A 19,513-nucleotide genomic window follows, 5' to 3' on the forward strand; every position below is an offset into this window, starting at 1 on the left:
TTGAACTATTCTCTTTAGGACACAAGCTTCCTAAGACAGATATTAGTCTCTGTGTTTTAGATAGTGCCAAGGACATTGTTGGTATTTGAAAAATGATTCTCTCTACAAGACTCACAAAGTTCTCACTACACTTCGTAATTAAAGAGAAATGAAAGGAAGGCATATGAGCTTTTTGAGGGCACACTAATTGCTGCTTTCTCTACCAGATGACAAGTTAACAGAAGGTAAGACTCTCAGCTTCTCCCCACCTGAAAAAACAAAGAATTTTGCCTACCTAGACCTGACTACATGATAATGTGCCAAAAAGAGAAGTTTTAAGACTTGTGCTAAACACAGTGATGTGCCACCCTATCACTTTCTCAGTGAGAGAGTCATTAACAGTTAGAAGATTTAATATCTAAATAATAAACACCTTTAAATTGTTTTAAGGCACAGAAGTTCATCAAACTAAACAATAAAAAGAAGCTTTTAAAACTCTACAAGTGCATTAAAGTTAAATGTAATGTGTTACAGAAATTTTTGCTGTGGCATAAAATCTGTATATACTTTTACTCTAATATAGTATTAAAAATTTTCCAGAAGTAACAGAATTTGTTTTTTAATGTGAGCTGGCATGCTAACTTTGATCAAATGTTATCCATCTGCTCTCATTTTTCCCCTACACCTGTGTTCAAATGCTAAGTAGAAATGTTTCCAGTTAGGAATTCTCCGTAAAACTCAATGTATTTTGATTTTTTTTTCAGTAATAAGTAACTCAATTGGTTTGTTTCCAAATTATTATACTGTAAAAACAATTCTCTCACAGAAGAGCACTGCATTTAGAAACAGACAGAATGTACTTACCAGATTTTTGCAAATGTCTACAAGATCATTCATAAATTTTGACGTTAACAAACGCAGGAATATATTAGACAGCATCTTACTAGCACTGTTCTACAAGAAAGCAAGACATACGGATAAGTTAATTCATTTTTTTTCAGGTACCATATGTATGATATTCAACTTTGTGATCTCAGTAATGAAGAAAGAAATGTAAATTCCTTTATAAACTTTACCTTGGTACAATTGCATAAACACTTTGTACACTGCATTATCAAAGTCCTCAGTGAATTGATCTGGGCATCTTCATTTAGTCTGGTTTTAGACTGAGAAATACTTTCTCCAGCATAATGAATGAGAGACTAGTAAAAATATAACACAGTTAAAATAGCTCAGTTAAATTCCTGTATACATTGGCACACACACAGAGACAAAAGGACATGATTCTCATTCATACTCATTCATACATTCTCATTTGTACAGCTTTGATATTTATAGTGTGCATCAATGAGTTTGGACTTTTTTTCCTTTGATTTTTGTTTCACTCATTCTGCTCCAGAAGTGACAAAAAGATGGCCTGAAACATTGATATTTTCATCACAAGAGAAAAATACAGCATCTCTCTGTAATGTGTAAGTTTTGGGTTTCCACACTGAAGCAAGAAACCACCTCAGATAGCAGTAATAGTAATAATAATAATAGCAGCTGTCTTCATAGTGGTTTAAACCATCAAAAGATCTTAACAAATTCCTGCACAAAAGACCTATAAATGAAAGGACTTGTTATCCTCTAAGTCCACATGTCCATGATTATTTTATTTTTTTAAAAGAGGTGACTCAGAAATGTATCGATATTTAGAATACTCTCTACTGCAAAACTGATGCATTGATGTACTGACAGAATTTCAGTGACTTCTCTCTTTCAGCAGCACTAACATATTTAAATCTCTCTCAACTGCCTTTTTAAAAGCGGAAACCAGTGGAAATATTAATGCTCTGAAAATGTGAAAATATGAATAGATTTTTTAAAATTATTTTGTACTTAATGGTTTATTTCATTTTAACATCTCCAAAAACACATTGCTGCTTACCTTTGCGTTCTGAAACAACTCTGATTTACAGGCATCCTCCTCTTTAAATATACCAGTGTAGCAATAGCAACCAAGAACACCAATCAAGAGACTGACACATCGGACAAGGTGTTCTGCAGCAACAAACTTAGACTAAATCAAATACACAGTATATATATAAGTGGTTTATCATTAAACTTTTTCATCAAAAATACAGAATTCTTTACAATCTTTTTTAAACACTTTTATATACAGATTTCACCAAAGTTAACAAAAATTTGCATCTTAGTGTTTTGCATTGCAGTGCCTCAGGTCCTTAACAAGTCCTTTTGGCTCTCCATGTTATAATAATCTCTGTATGTCCCATGGCCCTTATGCTTCCTTCCTTCACAATACTTTAAATTCTCCCTTTCCTTTAGATTCCATCATAGCAGTACTTCCAGCTCTTCCCATGTGCTCCATTTATCTATTTTACCTTCTGCCAGGACAACAGAAAGTATGAGCTAGTCAGGAACTCTACCACATTCCTACTGCTGTCTCTTCTGAGTAAAATTCTAAGTTGCTTCTTAGCAGCTACTGTGTCAACAAACAAATGGCATAGATTGTCATAAATGCACGCAAGTTTAGTTCAGGAGTATTTTAGAGATCCCTTTTTAACTGTCTGAATTATTTGGATCAAAGGAGGAGAAAGAGCAGACAAATAATTATTTCTCTGTCTTTCTCAGGAAGGGAGACCAAAAAGGATTGCTATCACATTCTTGAAAAGCAGGCATCTATAAAAAAAGATGGGAAAACTTATGCATACGTGCCATTATTAAACAGGCAAAACCAGGGATAAGTTTTATAGCTCCTAATTGCCAATACCTTGTTTCAAACTTCGGTACTGCCTCTTTTGGCTCACCAAATATTACAGGACCTTAGCAACGAATTGCAAGGAAGGCACACCGCTATACTGAACCAAAGCTAGCCTGTCAAAGGAACTGGAAGTTTTAAAAAGCTGTCTGCTTTTGTTTTCACAAACTTTCTACCATTATGTGCTGGCTCTTCCTCTACAAAGGAGAGATTCTGTGGTATTTCAACAAGATACATATAGGATCACAGGATAGTTCAGGCTAAAAGGGACCTCAGCAGGTCTCTGGTCCAACCTCCTGCTCACAGCAGGTCAGGTCTGAGATCAGAACAGGTTGCTCAAGGCTTGATCCAGTCAGGGCTTGAAAACCTCCAAGGATGAAGATTGCACAGCCTCTCAGGCAGGGCAACCTGTGCCACTGCCTGCCTGTCCTCATGTAGATAAAATTCTCCTTTTATCTAGCGTGAAGTTCTCTGGACTCTGCCTGCTGTCTCTGCATCTCATCCTGCAATACGCCCCTGTGAAGAGCCTGGATCCGTCTTCTAGACAATCTTACAGGCACCAGCAGGCTCCCCCAAATCCTGTTAGGTCCCCCCAAAGCCACTTCTGCTCCAGGCTGAACAAGCTCAGTTTCCTCTGTGTCTCCTCACAGGTGAAGTGCTGGAGCTCCCACCATCTCAGGGGCCACCACTGAAAGCACTAAATGTCCGTCTTGTGCTGGGAGGCCCAAAACTGGATGCAGTATTTCAGATGCTGCCTAAAGGCACTGAGTAGAGGGGGATAATCAGTTCCCTTGAGCACTGGCTGTGTTCTTGTTAATATAGCCTGTATTTGAAGCTTTCTTTACAATTAATTCTTTACACAGCTGCCTCTTTTTACAAAATCTAACCATTTGAGACCAAGGTTATCTTAGCTGAAAACTGGCAAGAGCTTAAAGTATTACAGGGGCACAGAAGTTGAAATCATCACAAAAAGCAGGGTAACAGTGGTTTATGTGGCAACTTTGCACACACTTTCACTTCTATGCGGCTTCTATGTATTCCCCCATACTTATGAAAATCATGGATATATTGCCAATGACGTAAAGAAATACAGACTACTCTATTTCGTATTATTTGGTATATTTTTTAAAATCCTTGTGATTCATTTTAAGTGGCAAAATGAATTAAAATCTATATACTTTGCCTTGGAAAAATATTGTTTGGGAGCACAAATATAAGAATGTAACAGTAATTTCTAACTTACCTTAGGAGCATAGCAGCTTAAAAGCTTTTCAGACATTGCAGAAAGGCAGTACTCCAGTGTTTCCCTAAGATTTTGGTTGACAGCAAGTTTTGAACCAGTCACATTTTTATTTGCAACATTTACTGCAAAGTTAGTGAAAATATCCATTTCATCAAATGTTGTCTGCAGATACAGCTCTTCAACATCAGAAAAAATGTTTTCTTCTTTCCCTTGCAAGTGTTGCACACTTGAAGAAGAGACATCATTTTTACTTTAGCAGCTAGTATAAGACTTACAAGTCTTTAAAACTATTATTTAAATGCAAGAAATAACCAAAAGCAAAATAAAGTATTTCAGCTTTTTGTGCTTCCAAACTCTGGTTGATCTTTAAATTTCTGAGGTGACTTTCACTGTGGAACGGATACTACCATTTTAGCTGTCTGAAAAAACTGCAAGGGAAAACGGAGCCTGCACACACATCCTATGTTCTGCTACAGTTCATACAGCAGCATCTGTTTAGTGTTAAGATGGCTGGCCTCAACCTACTTTACACAACTGGAGCAGAAATTCACAAAACCTCTGACGCTAGTACTTTTAACTTCTAGTAGGAAATTCTTATCTTCCATCACAACAAGTTAATACACATTTTAGTTTCATTAAGAGGAAACTGGGTATAGTCGAAGAGCTTGAACATATGCATCAGTGAAAGATGCAACAGCATTCATAGAGTGACTCCAACAGATTAAAGTAATGTGTGACTGAGGCCACAAATATAGGTGGAGTGGCATGAGGACATATGGATAGTAAGCATCTAGTCAATTTTCTACTTAGCATCTATCTTCAGGAGGATATGTGCTTCCTTTAAAACAGAAGGTAACAAAAAGTGTGAATACATATTTGTATAAAGTTACAAATTATTTGAAAAATATAATTGTAATGAGTTAAAAATACCTAATGCACTTATGGATAAAGAGCCAAATATGTAACTGTACTGCAGAAGAGAGATGATACACATATTCCTTATAAGGTATTTTGTTCAGTACCTGAAGGTTTGACTCTGTCAGCAAGAGACTATTTTAATGTCTGCTTAAAGCATCTTAATAAATTGCAAAAGCGCTATTATTTTTATGGGGTCAGAAAGATGTAAAAAGAGCTTGAGGAATTATGAATTTCATTATCTTTGCTTGCTAAAATGACAAAAAGTAAGAAGCTTAATTATCTATAATGATTGATTTAAAAACATACCATTTAGCATCATTTTGGAAGAAAATCATGGCAGCTCTACAGTTCTTCATTGTAAGACTCACAAGAATTTTTTGTAATATAAGATGAGGGAAATCACTGTAAAAAAAGAAAATTGTTTTGCATTTTCTTGCAATCAGACAAGCTCCTGGGATTCCTGAGGCGCACCCAAACATTAACCAGATTAACAGTGTGTCTTCAAAGAAGCTTAAGTTTTTACTTAAGATTTCTAACACATAGTTCATGTATTTGCCATGCTATGGACAGATATATAAATTATGTCCCCAGAATGACATTCTAGAGTAAGATTAAAAACCCTAGAAACTCTACCAAAGCATTAACATAATACAATTCTGCAAATCCACTTTTCCCTGCACAGTTTTCTGTGTTATAGGGTGAGCTTACATATAAAATCATGCCACAAAGACTTTACCAGCAGAGCACAGGAGGCAACTCAGCACATTCTTCCATTTCTTCCTCCAAATAGCAGGACAGTACCCATTTCATTATTGCCTCCTTTAACAAAGAATCCAGATTTCTTTCACAGTTATTCTGTTTCATTCCTACGTCCAAATTTTCTGGCACTGAATAGGCAGACATCACTAATGATAAACAACATACAGCAGAACTGTAACACAAAGGGAACACAGCATTTGTGAGAAACAATGTGGTATTTATTGATCAGCACTCTAAAGCAGTGTTAGTATATCTGCATCCTCAGGGAGCATCAAGTATGTAAGCAAGTTAATAGGCCTGCATACTGGAAAACTACCTCATTAGAACCTTTGCCTTTTCAAAAGCCACATTTTGGCTATTACAGACATTTCCTGTTTATTTTAAAGACTTTTTCAGAATACTTATTTCAGAATAAAAATATATTCAGAAGAAAACATACTTTTTAACTTCAAAAAATGAACATCTCTTTCAGTCAGATTTTAAATTTTTAGTCAATTTTAAATTTGAAGATGCTTGCCTCTCCTTTTCTGCCTCTGCTTTCAGACTTATGTATGCATTTATGCTTGTTTCAAATGCTTAAAACACAAACAGGGACAGTTCTTAATTAGAAATACATCCACAACAACAATATTATTATTTTAAATAATACAGCAGTTTTGGTTGCACAGTAAAGAGCAATGTGCTTCCCATTTTACCTTGAAGGCTTGCATGCAGGTCCTGAAAATATCTTCCAGAGTTCTTTATCTGTTACAACAAGGTTTCCTTGAATCATAGCACCAAGTAGCCCAAAGCTCTCTACTTCAATTTGCTGGAAACTTATGCTACGAATGGTAAGAGACCAAATCTTTGCCCAGGTTCTCTGGAGCTCCAACTTGTGCGTGCTTTTCAAATCAGTTTTCTGGTTTTGACACAAAGCTACCTCTGTAAGACACTTCAGCACGTATGGGGTCCTTTCTCCTCGGCGCTGCTGAGGCAGTAACTGGTGAAGTACATTGAGTAAGGGAGGTAGCTCACTGTTTGGAATACTCATGGGATATTTTGATATCAATTGAGCTGTAATCTGTAACCTTGAAAACACAAAGTGAAGCAATTAATATCAAACATACATAAATTTATGTCTTTAAAAGTAAATGAACAAACAAAGCCTTCTCCAATAGTCATTTCATGTTTATACTTCCCAGCATTGAGCTGATTTGTTTACTATCAAAGGTTAAAGATTCAGTATTTCTACTGTTTTTCCTTGTAAAGTCTGCTCATCTAGCCTTGCTATCACTAATACTTTCTTACAAGCTGACTTCACCGAATTCTGACCACAAGGAAAGAAAATTTCAGGCAAAAATATTATTTTTCTCCTTCTTCTGGACTAGCCTGTTATACACTCTGACCCAGGGAGTGACCTCAAGTGTGAAATTACATATACAGGAAACATTATAACATCATCTCTGCAGATAAGAAAATTAAAATTTATTGAATGAAGAAAATGTTAAGCTGGGGATGGTAAGTCAGAAGGGTTTTGCTCATAGCAATGGCTGGAACTCTACTTTACAGTACTCACAGTATTTCCTGAAGATTGCCACCTCCACACAGAACAGCACGTTAACTTCTCAATTGGATCCTACACAGCCACTTTGCCTCAACACTCTGAGCAAAACACACACATACACAAACCTGCCACCCCAGCTCAGGACCCAATTCTCAAGCAGCTACACTGTTCTGGTATCTTGTACAGCAGTTTCCAAGAAAAGTCAGAAAGACAGAGAGGAACAGTAACAGCAAAAAACATCCAGTGTAATCTATTTTGGCTAAAAAGTCAACATTCTTGGGCTTAGGACTACAACTGGTAAGTTCTGGAAAAGTCTAGCTGTGGTCTTCTAACAATGAGTTGACTCCCTGCTGCACTCTCTGCTACAGAGTCCTTCTCCTGTGGCAGTCAGTAAAGACACGTAGCTATACCTCCAGTTCAGAAGTCCCTCATGTCAGACAAAATACCCCTCAATCAAGGTCTAAGATAAGATGCCAGGCCTTGCATGTCAACAGTTTTCAGGCCAGGTATTACAGCAAACTGTGAACTAGTCCAAAATGGCCAAAATGTTAATGGTTGTTGTCCTATGACACAGCCAGCTTAAGACAGAAGTAAATCCCAGGTTCATTTCCTAACACTCATAAGCTGGATCACACACACAACACTTACATAAAGACTGGTAATATCTAGCACAAAAGACAGGTAAAAAATTAGAAGCAGTAATATCTTATACACTACAACACAATTTACCAGACCTCATTTGTTATTTCTTAGGAAACCAAAGATAAAAAATTTTTAAAGCAAGAGTGTCAAGAACACTACTCACTACTTTCCAAATGCTGTGAGAATCCAAGCTTAATGCTTAGACACATAATTACAGCATGTGCAGACACCTAATTTGAAAGCACGACATATTCAGGAGAATACTTAAATGTGAAGAGATGTCTGTAGTGATATTTGTTTCACGTAAAGATGTTATTACCAAGGTATGACATCAAAATCCTTCTGGGATCTTTGCAGGTTGTCTCGAATTACCTCCCAGCCTAGTTCAATCCTTCTGCGCTTGCTTGGTACTGTTTCATCACTGGACTCTCTCTGTGAAACAGCATATGGCTGGGTAATTTCCAGAACTTTGGTATCCTCTGTAAAAACCTTTTATAAAGAGAAATTAAAAAGTATGCGAATAAAACCCAGTAGTATTTACAGGAAAAGGTAATTACAAGGGGCAATGGGTTTAAGCTGAAAGAGGGTCAATTTAGATTAAATGTTAGAAATTCTTGACTGTTAGAGTGGTGAGGCACTGGAACAGGTTGCCCAGAGAGGTTGTGGAGGCTCCATCCCTGGAAGTGTTTAAGGTCAGGTTGGATGGGGCTTTGGGCAACGTGGTCTAGTGGAGGGTGTCCCGGCCCATAGCAGGGGTGTTGGAACTAGATGATCTTTAAGGTCCCTTCCAACTCAAACCATTCTATGATTCTATGAAAACTGAAATGTCAAACTAAACCAGTCCATTATTTACTGCGTATAAACCCTCATAAGAGACAACTGGAATTATTATTTATAGTCTTTACTATAACAGAACCTTTGCTTATAGTCCAATAAGCAACACTGGTGAAACCTAGTATAATTTAGGAGTCCACACTTCTAAACTGCACAAAAAATAACAACTAAACAGAACAGAACATAGACAAAAGGTACTAATACTTCAGTAAATGATTTTGAGGAAATGCTAAAGCCATATTACTTTTAGAAGCAAAACATACAACACAGTAAATATATAGTCAACTTTATATTCATATAAAAATGTTACCTGATGACAAGTATCAGCCATTAACTCAATCAAATTTTCCTTTACAGCAATATTACGTGAGCCTGAAGAATACTTTCCTCTACTACCGATGAGATTTATTTCATTCACCAGCAGATCATATAGGTTATGTAAGATACTTTGCCATTTTGTTGAGTCATATGCACCTGTACATGTAAAAACAATTAAAAGATAACATGTCCCATCCACTTGATACAGTATGTAAACCTACCCAGAGAATGCAAAATACAGCCAAAACTAGAGTTTTGCAGAGCATACAAAGCACAACTAATGCAGATCTGCAAAACAAGTCTTAGAATGGAGAACGAATAAAGTAAAAAAGTGAAAAAAGTTAAGAGAGAATTTTCCCCTCCAACCCAAACCATTCTCTGATTCTAATTTAATCATCATATATAAGTCATTAGGGTAGGAATGAAGTTTCTAATAATTCTGTATCTAACTGGAAAGACTACAATGAAATGCAACGAATAAATTTGGACTAATTACAAACGCTTTGCCATTTGTAGACAAAGTAAAAATAAAAATTAATCTTTTTAAAATAATGATGCTATAACTGAAATAGGCCATGACAGACAAACATAATTACTAAGTGATGTTCTCTGATCAGTTTTATGCAGTAAGTCAGACTTAGATCATAGTAGTAATTTCTGGGCTTAAATAAACCTGATAAGATATGAATATATGTGGCAATCTAAACTATTATTTCCCTTCCCCAAAGACTTTGTGTTTTGATTTAGTAATTAAAATCACTTTTTGATAAAAAAACAATCAACATTTACAGGACTTAATACAACTAATATTCTCTTAGTGCATACAATTTAAAAACTCATTTTCACTTTCACTCAATATTAACCTATAGCATAAAACTACTGACAAGTAATCATCATTCCCATTAATGTTTCCAAGACTCAGTATCAAAATTCAGAAAGTTGGCACAATAATTCGAACAATCACATGCAGTAACAGAAAAAAAAAATCAGGGAGCTTTTTATTGTACCTTTTGCCTGAGTTTTTGCACCCTTTGGATGATGAATACGAACTTGGAGATGAAATAACTCAATTATTGATTCCTTCAGGGAATCCTTTGGTTTATACTGAGTCCAGATATAAAGCACTGTAGGCAAAATTTCTTCCCCTACTTTACAAATCTGTATGCGACAGTTGGCAGCAAACTTATTGCAGAAGATATTCATTGCTCCAACAATATGATCCAGGCCTGCAGTATTCTTCTCCTGTCTGTAACATAAACCAAACACTCAAACTTCCAGAAGAAATATTCTTATTTCTTTTCACAGGAACTGTTTAAATGTAAATACTAGCAAGTAACTATATTCAGAATATTATTTGCCTAACAAATGCAGAAGTTATTAATAGTTTTAAATAATTTATTAAATTGCTGTTCAAAGACAGAACAAAATATGTCTAAAGAAGTATTACATGCTATTACTCAAGTCTAATCCCAAATACTTAGAATGAGTTATTCTCTAAACGTAGGTATTAGCATACAAAAGGAACACTTGCAACATACCTTGCACATTGCATTGCTTTTGAAAAGAAGACAAACATATCAGAACTCAACCCATCAGTTTGGAAGCAGTATCCCCTTGTAAGTGTGTGAATTATCCTAGCCACCAAGACTCTATTAATCTTCCCAGAAGGTCTGAGGTATAATTGGCCATACAGGATCAGCATCTCTGCAAATGTATTAAAAAAAAGTATATATGATACAGTGTATATATGTTGTAAATATACAAATATATATAGATAAACATATATATTACAGAGGATTACACTAAAAATGCTTGAAGCAAAATACTGCATTAAATATATAAACCCCACCATTCTGAATTCAGCTACACGTCATTATTCACAAAAGTTAACTGGGGAAAAAAATAAAACATGTAGTCCTGTCTACACTGGGAGTAAAGTTATATTCATTCTGAGCTGGGACACAATCTGCTTTGTGTTACACTGAGCAAAGTAGCTATAGCCGCATGATCAATTTTCACAACTACTTCCACACTCAACTTCTACTCTACATTGATTGCTCAGCACAGTCGGCTCTGTGTGTTGCAGAATACACAACAGAAACAATTTACAGTCACACATACATAAACAAAGGATTTGGTGCAGCAGGAACAAGTAAACAGATCAGAACAGTTCGCACTGAGGCTCCCCATCTTTCCATTACACACAGTTCAGCTAGTTCACTCCAGCCTCCAGACCAACACATCCATGCTTTGCACTCATTTACAAGTTTTCTGAAGGAAAAGCCCCTTCCTTGGATTTTTGCTTTCTTATCTCAAGGCCCATTTAGGAATCATCACACTGTACTTTCAGCAGCCTCATACAAATCACAGTAGCACATTACTGATCCAACCATCACCATCAGTTTAATACAACACATACGAAACCCTTGCTGCTATTTCATTTATGTCACCTACAAGTGACATGATACTGTCCCTCAGCCCCCAGTCGACAATATCCACTGCAAAGAATCACAACGGGAAGAAATACTGATTTAGTCCTATGACCTCAGCAGCTATTCTAAGATAACACTTCGAATGAATGGACATCCTCCTCTCAGACCTGCTTTACTCTAAAGAAAAATACAAGTAGAACAATCTTTTGGGAATCCAAGCTATTATGACTACTTTGTTCACAGTCAACCAGACATGACCTCAGAGCAGCTGCATCATACAGTCCTTGGGATGCACAATGACCAGTTACTGTACTTTTGCTCTGTAGAGTGACTATGACCTAGAAAAGCCTGACAACCCTCAACTCTACTGATCAGTAGCTCATCAGTTTGAGGTGAGCAACCTCTTCACGGACAGTCAGGATCAAGGCCTCTGAGGCACTCTCTCACAATCTCTTGGATACTCTACATGGGTAACATTGATGGCAGCACCCAGGGCCTTGAGCTCTGGATTCCTGTATTGTGGAAAAGTCAGCTTGGGACAACTATAAATAAATACATTGCAATGCTACTGCTTCATTGTTGTGCAAGCTTTCATAGATTTATGGATGTCCTGGACTCCAGCAGGACTCAAAATGCCATCTTCACCAAGGCTTTCGTAACTCTGGCCTCAGAGTCAATGGAGATACCAGCACCTTCTTTCCAAGCAGGCATAGGGTCATTTGCAGAACTCAGGTGACTCTTGGAATTGTGGGAATCAGAGACAGTCCATACCCCTATATTACTGGCTCACAAAACTTTAACCTGGTGACAAGTGCCCAAACCTATTTAACCGTCCCTTGAGCGCAAAGGGTGGAAGCGGAATGTGCATCAGTGACCTCCCAACACCCTTAGAACACTTGGCCCTACACAACTGCAAGTGCACTGCAGCCCCAGGTTACAACAGCACACAGCCAATGCTCCCCATCCCTGCAGGGGCTTCTTATACCAGGACCTCCTGAGGTTGGGAAACCATTCCTGCTCACACCTGCAGAGCACTTACTGGATGGACTCTTTTCACGTCTACACTCCATCCTCTCCGCAGAACTCCCCTCAAAGAACACGTGCAAGGAAAGCACACAGCTTCACACAAAGCCTAGAATCTGAACAGGAGCAAAACCTACAGCAGAACAAGCACATCAACAAAAAGCATTGAAAAACAAGTAAACTTGATCCCACAAAACCAGTTGATCTCTTCTCATAGCTGAGTCTGCTTCAAGCAGGGGACTGGACTAGAAATTTCCTGAGATTCCTTCCAACATGAATTATTCTCTAACTCCCTGAGAGAGCCAATACAGCTAGAACATATACAGAGATGAACAAGGAAGAAGGGAAATATTGCATATGACTTTTTAAAACCAGGGTCTGAACATCAGAAAAGTACAGCATCTGCAATACGATCCTTCTCCTGAAGACCAACAGGGTCTACTGGAAACTAACAAAATCTGGTTGACGTGGCTGAACCAAAAGAGCAGTCACAATGCTTCTTTCCTCCATGGAGAAAAAGAGGCCCAAAGAATCATAATGGTCTCTAAACCCTGCTGCCATGCCTTACCCTCCATGCTCCATTTAGACACTTGAATAGAGACTTTGTGGAATGGGCCCCCAGGCAAGTCATTGGTAGAACTGAAAACCCCTTCCCTGCTTGACTGAGCTTCCTCTTTTTTCTCTATGTCCAACTGTCTGCACACCAGTCACTACTTAAGAGTACAGTCTAGTATATTTTCATGCTGGAGCTGCTACTCCTGCCACCTCTCCAGTGCTTCATGTTCCCCAGCCTCTGTCAAGCCTCATCAAAGATCTGCTATCAGTCCTGCTTATAAAGCCTCATGATCCTCTCAAACACAGCTTTCACGCTGTCCTCCATCTCCTCCCTGCTTCAGCCCTGTGGTGTTGCAGCATCCTCTCTGCGATGCCTGCAACAACACAGGGACCAGATCAGAGGTGAAGAGGTAGGGGAAAGAAGCTGCTGTGGCATTCTCCTCTTCAGAAGAATATGCAGAAGAAAAGCAAGTCTGTTGGTCCTTGAACACATGTGACAATGCATGGTTCTGTTGTTTATTGCTACCCTTCCTACAGGTCTTAGGGTATCAAGGACACAGTTTTCTGCAGGTGGCAGTAATACTAGGTGTCCTGGTTTCGGCAGGGATAGAGTTAAGTTTCTTCCTAGCAGCTGGTATAGTCCTGTGTTTTCGATTTAGGATGAGAATAATGTTGATAAAACACTGATGGTTTTAGCTGCTGCTAGGTAGTTGTTGTGTCTACACTAAGTCAAGGACTTTTCAGCTTCTCATACTGGTCTGCCAAGAGAGAACAGTGGGCACCCAAGAATCTCTGAGGAGACACAGCCAGGACAGCTCACCCAAACTGACCAAAGGGATATTCCATACCATATGACGTCATGCTTTGTATATAACTGGGGGAGGGGGATGAGGTGGCTGGGAGTCAGGGCAGCAAGAACTAGCTGAGCATCAGCTTTGGGTGGTGAGAAAATTGTGCTGTGCTTCTCAACTCTACATATTATATTCTTACAAACTGCCAGTGCTGTGAAATAAGTCACTGTTTATCACCATATACGGTCTCTGCATTGGAACGTTCATGAGCAGCAAAGGCTTAAGGAGCAACCAGCTGATGCAGGGCAGCTGAACATGCAGCCTTGTCAGTACGTGCATGGGTGTGTGTGGTGAAGGAGGTGTCTCCAAAACTGTCTGCTACCTCACTTGGTAACACACATGCTGAATAAATGGAAACCTTTCAACCTACTGCCATGGTTTAGGTTAGGACAGACTAAATGCACACATTAACTACTGCACAGTAATTTAGATATTTATTGCCTCAGAAACTACAAACAGAGCACTACAAAGCTGCAGAAAGATGGTTCTCTCTCCTTCCCCTCTCCTTGCTGACAAGAGCAGTGGTTATCAGTGGTCAGGAGCAGCAGTTAAGCTGGTCCTGGCCACGTGAGCTTGGTCCCAGGCATCCCTGGAGGCCCTCCAGTCTAAAGGTAGAACCATGCTGACACACCACCACCTCTCTGCCCCTTCAAGCTGAGGTAGATGAGTTTTATGAGGTGGAGAGCATCTTTCAGATTGTTTTGTGTTTACCAGTCAGTGGAGTTCTCCGAGTTGTTGTTCATTGATTGGTGTAGGAAGTCACTGAATCATTTAAGCAGGCTCAGCTATGAGATCAGACCAGCTGGTGTTGAATCACTCATTCTTGTATAAGTTTGGTTCCGCTATTTCTGCCAGTTACATCGTTTTTTCCCTGCAACACCTGGCTTTATCTGACAAATAGTTACATCCCTAATACCTGCACAGCAGCATACCAAAGGTCAAACTGTGGACTCTGACATTCATCTCATTACTCAACTTATGCCAGCTCAGTAGACCATGACACTTTCCACCCCTTGCTCTACACGTCCCTAACACTCACTCATTTAATGGTACATAGTAGGAGGTTACTTGCATCATAAATTACATCCTTTGCAACCATCTGCAGACTCAAAGCTTGGAGATAATAGAAGATAGGACATAACTAGTCAATCCCAGGTTCATCTGTCCATAATTCCATCACTTTGCTTTTGAAGTGAGATCCATTACCAATAATTTCTGCTGTATCATATCTCCTCAAAATTTTTTTTGCAAGAACTACCACAGTTCTTTTAGCAGTGGCATAAGCTGCTGGGCGAGCCTCCAGTCAACTTGCAGTTGTTTCTTTAAAATAGCTAGGACATATTGATTCCCCCTACCAGACCTGTACAAAAGTCCAATGTAGTCTACTTACCACACATCTCCAATCTGGTAGTTTAAATGACAGTATGTGTGTACATTATATATATATATATATATATATATATATATATATATATATATATCTATCTCACAGAACCATAGAATGGTTTGGGTTGGAAGGGACCTTATTATAATTATGTTTGCATTTCATAGAATAGAACCATAGAATCTTTAAGGTTGGAAAAGACCTCTAAGATCATCAAGTCCAACCATCAACCCAACACCACCATGTCTACTAAACCACATCCCAAAGTGCCACATCTACACATTTTTTGAACACCTCCAGGGATGGTGACTCCACCACCTCTCTGGGGAGCCTGTTCCAATGCCTGACCAGTCTTTCGGTGAAGAAATTCTTCCTAATATCCAATCTAAACCTCTCCTGACGCAACTTGAGACCATTTTCTCTTGTCCTTTCACTAGTTACTTGGGAGAAGAGACCAACACCCACCTCACTACAACCTCCTTTGAGGTAGTTGTAGAGAGCAATAAGGTCTCCCCTCAGCCTCCTTTTCTCCAGACTAAACAATCCCAGTTCCCTCAGCTGCTCCTTTTAAGACATGTGCTCCAGTCCCTTTACTAGCTTCACTGCCCTTCTCTGGACACACTCCAGCAGCTCAATGTCCTTCCTGTACTGAGGGGCCCAAAACTGAACACACTTCCACTCAGTTCAGGTTGCATGCTATACCATTACCCAACTTTTTAATCCTTTTTTTTTTCTATTTAAAGATTAAGCTTTCTATTTTTTTCTTTATATGCAGTATGTGCATATAACAATGAATCAACACTTTTTAGGACCTTCATGAGCCAACAAATCTCAGATAATAAAATTTAATAGTAATACATTAACTATATCAAAACTATACCAGCCAATATCTAATAACTTGTAAACAACTGCACATCAACACCAGTTTTACTGGTGCACACACATTGCATGGATTTTTTATACATGTTAAGTCCTGTGGAAACAATACATACATGACCTGATTGTGTCTAAGTACATATGCTTCAGTAAGCAATAGAAAAACAGTATGCAGAAATAAAAAAAAAAAAATCAATTCCTAATCTTTGCTTCTTTGTTTATTTCAACTGTCTTCAAGGCTGACACTATTTTACTCCATGGTTTGTGTAGTACCTCACACAAACGGCCATCAAACAAATTAAAATGCACCTAAACATGCTTCTGTAATAGCAAAAGACAATTGTAAGTAGGCTTAAAAATGTTACCTGACCACTGCTGCTGGGATATCTCACACCAGTATTTCCTTACTGAGAGGATATCTTTTAGGAGTATACTACTACAGTCAGATCCATAGGCAGCACAACTTGTTGGATCTCTTATAATTTCCATGACATAAACCAGAAGTTCTTGACATTTCAGTCTGGGTCCTCCTACATGAAGAAATAACATAAGACTGTAATTAATCCAAAGTATGCCAAATAAATCTGAAATTAATTGTTTGTACGTATTTACTTAAAAATAAAAACCCCCACCTTAGAGTTCAGAAACAGTTCTGTTAGGAATCATCTTGTTTCTAAGAAAAAAATTAATTATGGCAGGATGCATCAGTTATATACACATTGAATAATAAGAAAAAGGCACTGCAAGCATCAACAAGGACAGAGGAGCACAAAAGACTGATTCACATGAACATATTTAAATTGTAAACACCTGGAAGGGAGCAAGACGAATCCCACCCTTGTAACTTACTTCAGAGTAAAAATTCAAAGTTGAAAGCAAAGCATCAAAACAAAACAGTAATTCTATATGAATAAATATTACTGACTTTTATTAGCACATCTGATGAAATATTTGACCAAACTTCCAACTTCTTGCATCTTTTTCTGTCTGGTAGTTTGGGTTGAAGCAGATGCATTTGGTTTTGTCAGTTGGAGGTTTTTCATTTCTTTCTGGAAATATTTCTGCAGGACACTTCAAAAATAAAAGAATATTGATCAAGGAGCTGCATATTTATAACTAAATTAAAATATGTAAATGTTGTTCTAGCCTACAATGTCAGTGCTTGTTCTTGCAATTCTAATTATCAAAGACTAAAACCAACTGAAATAGATAACAGTCTAAGCATGATGGAAATAATCTATAAAAGGAGCTGTAAATTTTAAAGATAATCCAGAAGCAACTTGAATAGGAACCAAACTTTACTTTAAACTTTGCATAATGCTAAATATACAATTTATAATTAGGACAAAAAGCAATGCTAAGTCTTTTTATTTATCCTGCAACATTATACAACAAAATAATAAAGAGCACTCTTCATTGTTTTTATTGGGGAAAACCTTCAAGTCCTATTTCTCCATAATTTAAAATTAACATATAGATTAGATTTTAGATCTAAGAATAGATTAAACTTTTCACTGGCTTTGTCACTGGCAATTACTGTAGATTTTCTGGCCTGCTATTTATATTCAGTTTAGAGGCTCTATTTCTGTATTCCTCCTATGTATTTCTAATATATTATTGACCATTTCAAAAGCAACATATAAAATTTATCAAATTCTTATTACGATATTTCTGGTACAGCTATGAAACACAAACCATTCCAATGCTGTCCAATTTAAAAACATAACAGAAAGCTGACCAGACACTAGCCTATGAAAACTAATACTTCAGATGCACTTTTAACATGCAATTTAACACTGGTCCCAGCTGCTCTAAGAACTTACACACTCACGCTCAGTCCAATCTTGTAGCACACCTAAAGCAGATCTTATCAAAGATGGGCCTCTCAAACCTCAGCACAGCTTCTTTAATTCACAAGCCACAGTCCTTCTATTCTGTCTTGAAGAACTCAGTAATACAAAAAAATTCTAATGAGCTATCTATAATCCACATATGAACTATATGCTGAAAATCAGATACCGAGGATAATTTTCAATAAAATAAAGTAACTACTATTTTTGCAAGGAAGAACGACCACTCAATCATCAGTTTCCTAGCAGTTAAGTTTTCTGTATAAGTGTTGCATTGTTGGCATTTTATACTTTCTTCCTTTAGAGACTAACATAAGTCATTTCTTGTTTACAAGCTGACAAGAAGTCTAAATCAATCTGCAGAAAGATAAGCATTAAAATAGGCCTGATAAACAAAAGAATCATGTTCCATGTAAGAAAATTGCAACCATTCACAAAGAAAAAAAAAAAAGAAACTACCTAAATATAGCATCCCAGTTGAGTTGCTTTCCTTGTTTAGAATCAGAATTCCGGTCCAGCTGGAGAACTGTTTCAGAATCACGTAGAAGTCGTTTGAAATTTTCAATTTCCTTCTGAAAATGTATGTCAAGAAAGAGAATTATTAAATTATTCCCTTCATTGCTAAATGAGGCACACACACCAAAATAAAACTTGTTACCCTTCGCTCCACAGCTTTCTCATTTTCAAGGCGACGACAACAAACGAGCAGATCATGCAATGCAAGACTCATGGTTCAGTTTAACAGAAGAGTCATTTGTATCTGCAAAGAGAAGAAAGGGATAAAACAGTAATTATCTTATTTAACACAGAGCCAAGTCAACCAGTCCAAAAATTCGGAATGCAATATATTGAAAATCCAGTATCAAACACAACCACAGTTGTTATTTCACTGGAAAGCTCATTCATCTCTGCGTTAGTCTTATTGGTCACAAGACCGAAGCGAAGTCTCATGTCAAGAATGTAATCTACTCCCACAGGCAACAGTTGTAGACAGTAACAGCAGAGACCTCCATGTAACTCTGACTTCCTCCCTTTGGAGTGGTAACAGAGTTGGTCAGACAATACGGAATGAAGTAAGATTAAAATGACACAGAACCGAATACATTCAGGCAAACATCACTAACTTTCAGTAGCCAGCTGTTAGCAGCAGCTCTCTTAACCTGCTGCTGCAGGAGAAGGTGGCACTTTGAAAACTGTCTTCCTCTCTCACATCCTACATTTTCATCAGCATGCACTATCACAGTGACAAATCCCTCTGGACTCAACGTGTCAAAGGATGCTCAAGTATCAATCGTAAGAGGAAACAACTTTTTCCTTCCATGACTACTTAAAATTATGCTTCATCTTCAATGGAGGTTGGAATTAGCTAGACTTTGCATTTCTGGTTTACATAAGGTTATGCTGACGCAGATGACGACAATGACATTGTATACAACTTCTATGCTTCTCCTTTTACGCCTTTAAAGCAGCCCTAGGAAAAACTCTGTCTGAAAAAAACACAAGTTGAAAGTAACTCCAAGCATATGCTGCTGCAGCTACAATAAA

The 19,513-nt window shown here is 37.7% G+C and overlaps 1 protein-coding gene across 7 annotated transcripts in view; it reads right to left on the reverse strand.

Annotated features, from left to right (window-relative positions):
* ATM (ATM serine/threonine kinase) overlaps nucleotides 1-19,513 on the reverse strand; it is a 77,342-nt gene that overhangs the window by 56,531 nt on the left and 1,298 nt on the right. For 6 of the 7 annotated variants that reach the window (XR_008574546.1, XR_008574545.1, XM_054808492.1 and 3 more), the window contains exons 2-16: nucleotides 18,627-18,728; nucleotides 18,428-18,540; nucleotides 17,044-17,189; nucleotides 16,484-16,648; nucleotides 10,536-10,701; nucleotides 10,005-10,243; nucleotides 8,990-9,153; nucleotides 8,165-8,334; nucleotides 6,356-6,727; nucleotides 5,638-5,832; nucleotides 5,208-5,303; nucleotides 3,984-4,209; nucleotides 1,910-2,041; nucleotides 1,056-1,181; nucleotides 844-933 (exon numbers count right to left, since the gene is read on the reverse strand). Coding sequence is in view for 5 of the 7 variants with exons in the window: in XM_054808492.1 (XP_054664467.1) it covers nucleotides 844-933; nucleotides 1,056-1,181; nucleotides 1,910-2,041; nucleotides 3,984-4,209; nucleotides 5,208-5,303; nucleotides 5,638-5,832; nucleotides 6,356-6,727; nucleotides 8,165-8,334; nucleotides 8,990-9,153; nucleotides 10,005-10,243; nucleotides 10,536-10,701; nucleotides 16,484-16,648; nucleotides 17,044-17,189; nucleotides 18,428-18,540; nucleotides 18,627-18,698 (2,472 nt within the window). In the remaining 2 variants the exon portion in view is untranslated. Of the gene's footprint in view, nucleotides 1-843; nucleotides 934-1,055; nucleotides 1,182-1,909; nucleotides 2,042-3,983; nucleotides 4,210-5,207; nucleotides 5,304-5,637; nucleotides 5,833-6,355; nucleotides 6,728-8,164; nucleotides 8,335-8,989; nucleotides 9,154-10,004; nucleotides 10,244-10,535; nucleotides 10,702-16,483; nucleotides 16,649-16,750; nucleotides 16,792-17,043; nucleotides 17,190-18,427; nucleotides 18,541-18,626; nucleotides 18,729-19,513 lie in introns of those variants that run through there. The other variant, XM_054808508.1, reaches the window with a different exon arrangement.

Source organism: Grus americana, chromosome 1 (genome assembly GCF_028858705.1).
Source record: "Grus americana isolate bGruAme1 chromosome 1, bGruAme1.mat, whole genome shotgun sequence".
Lineage (NCBI taxonomy): Eukaryota > Metazoa > Chordata > Aves > Gruiformes > Gruidae > Grus > Grus americana.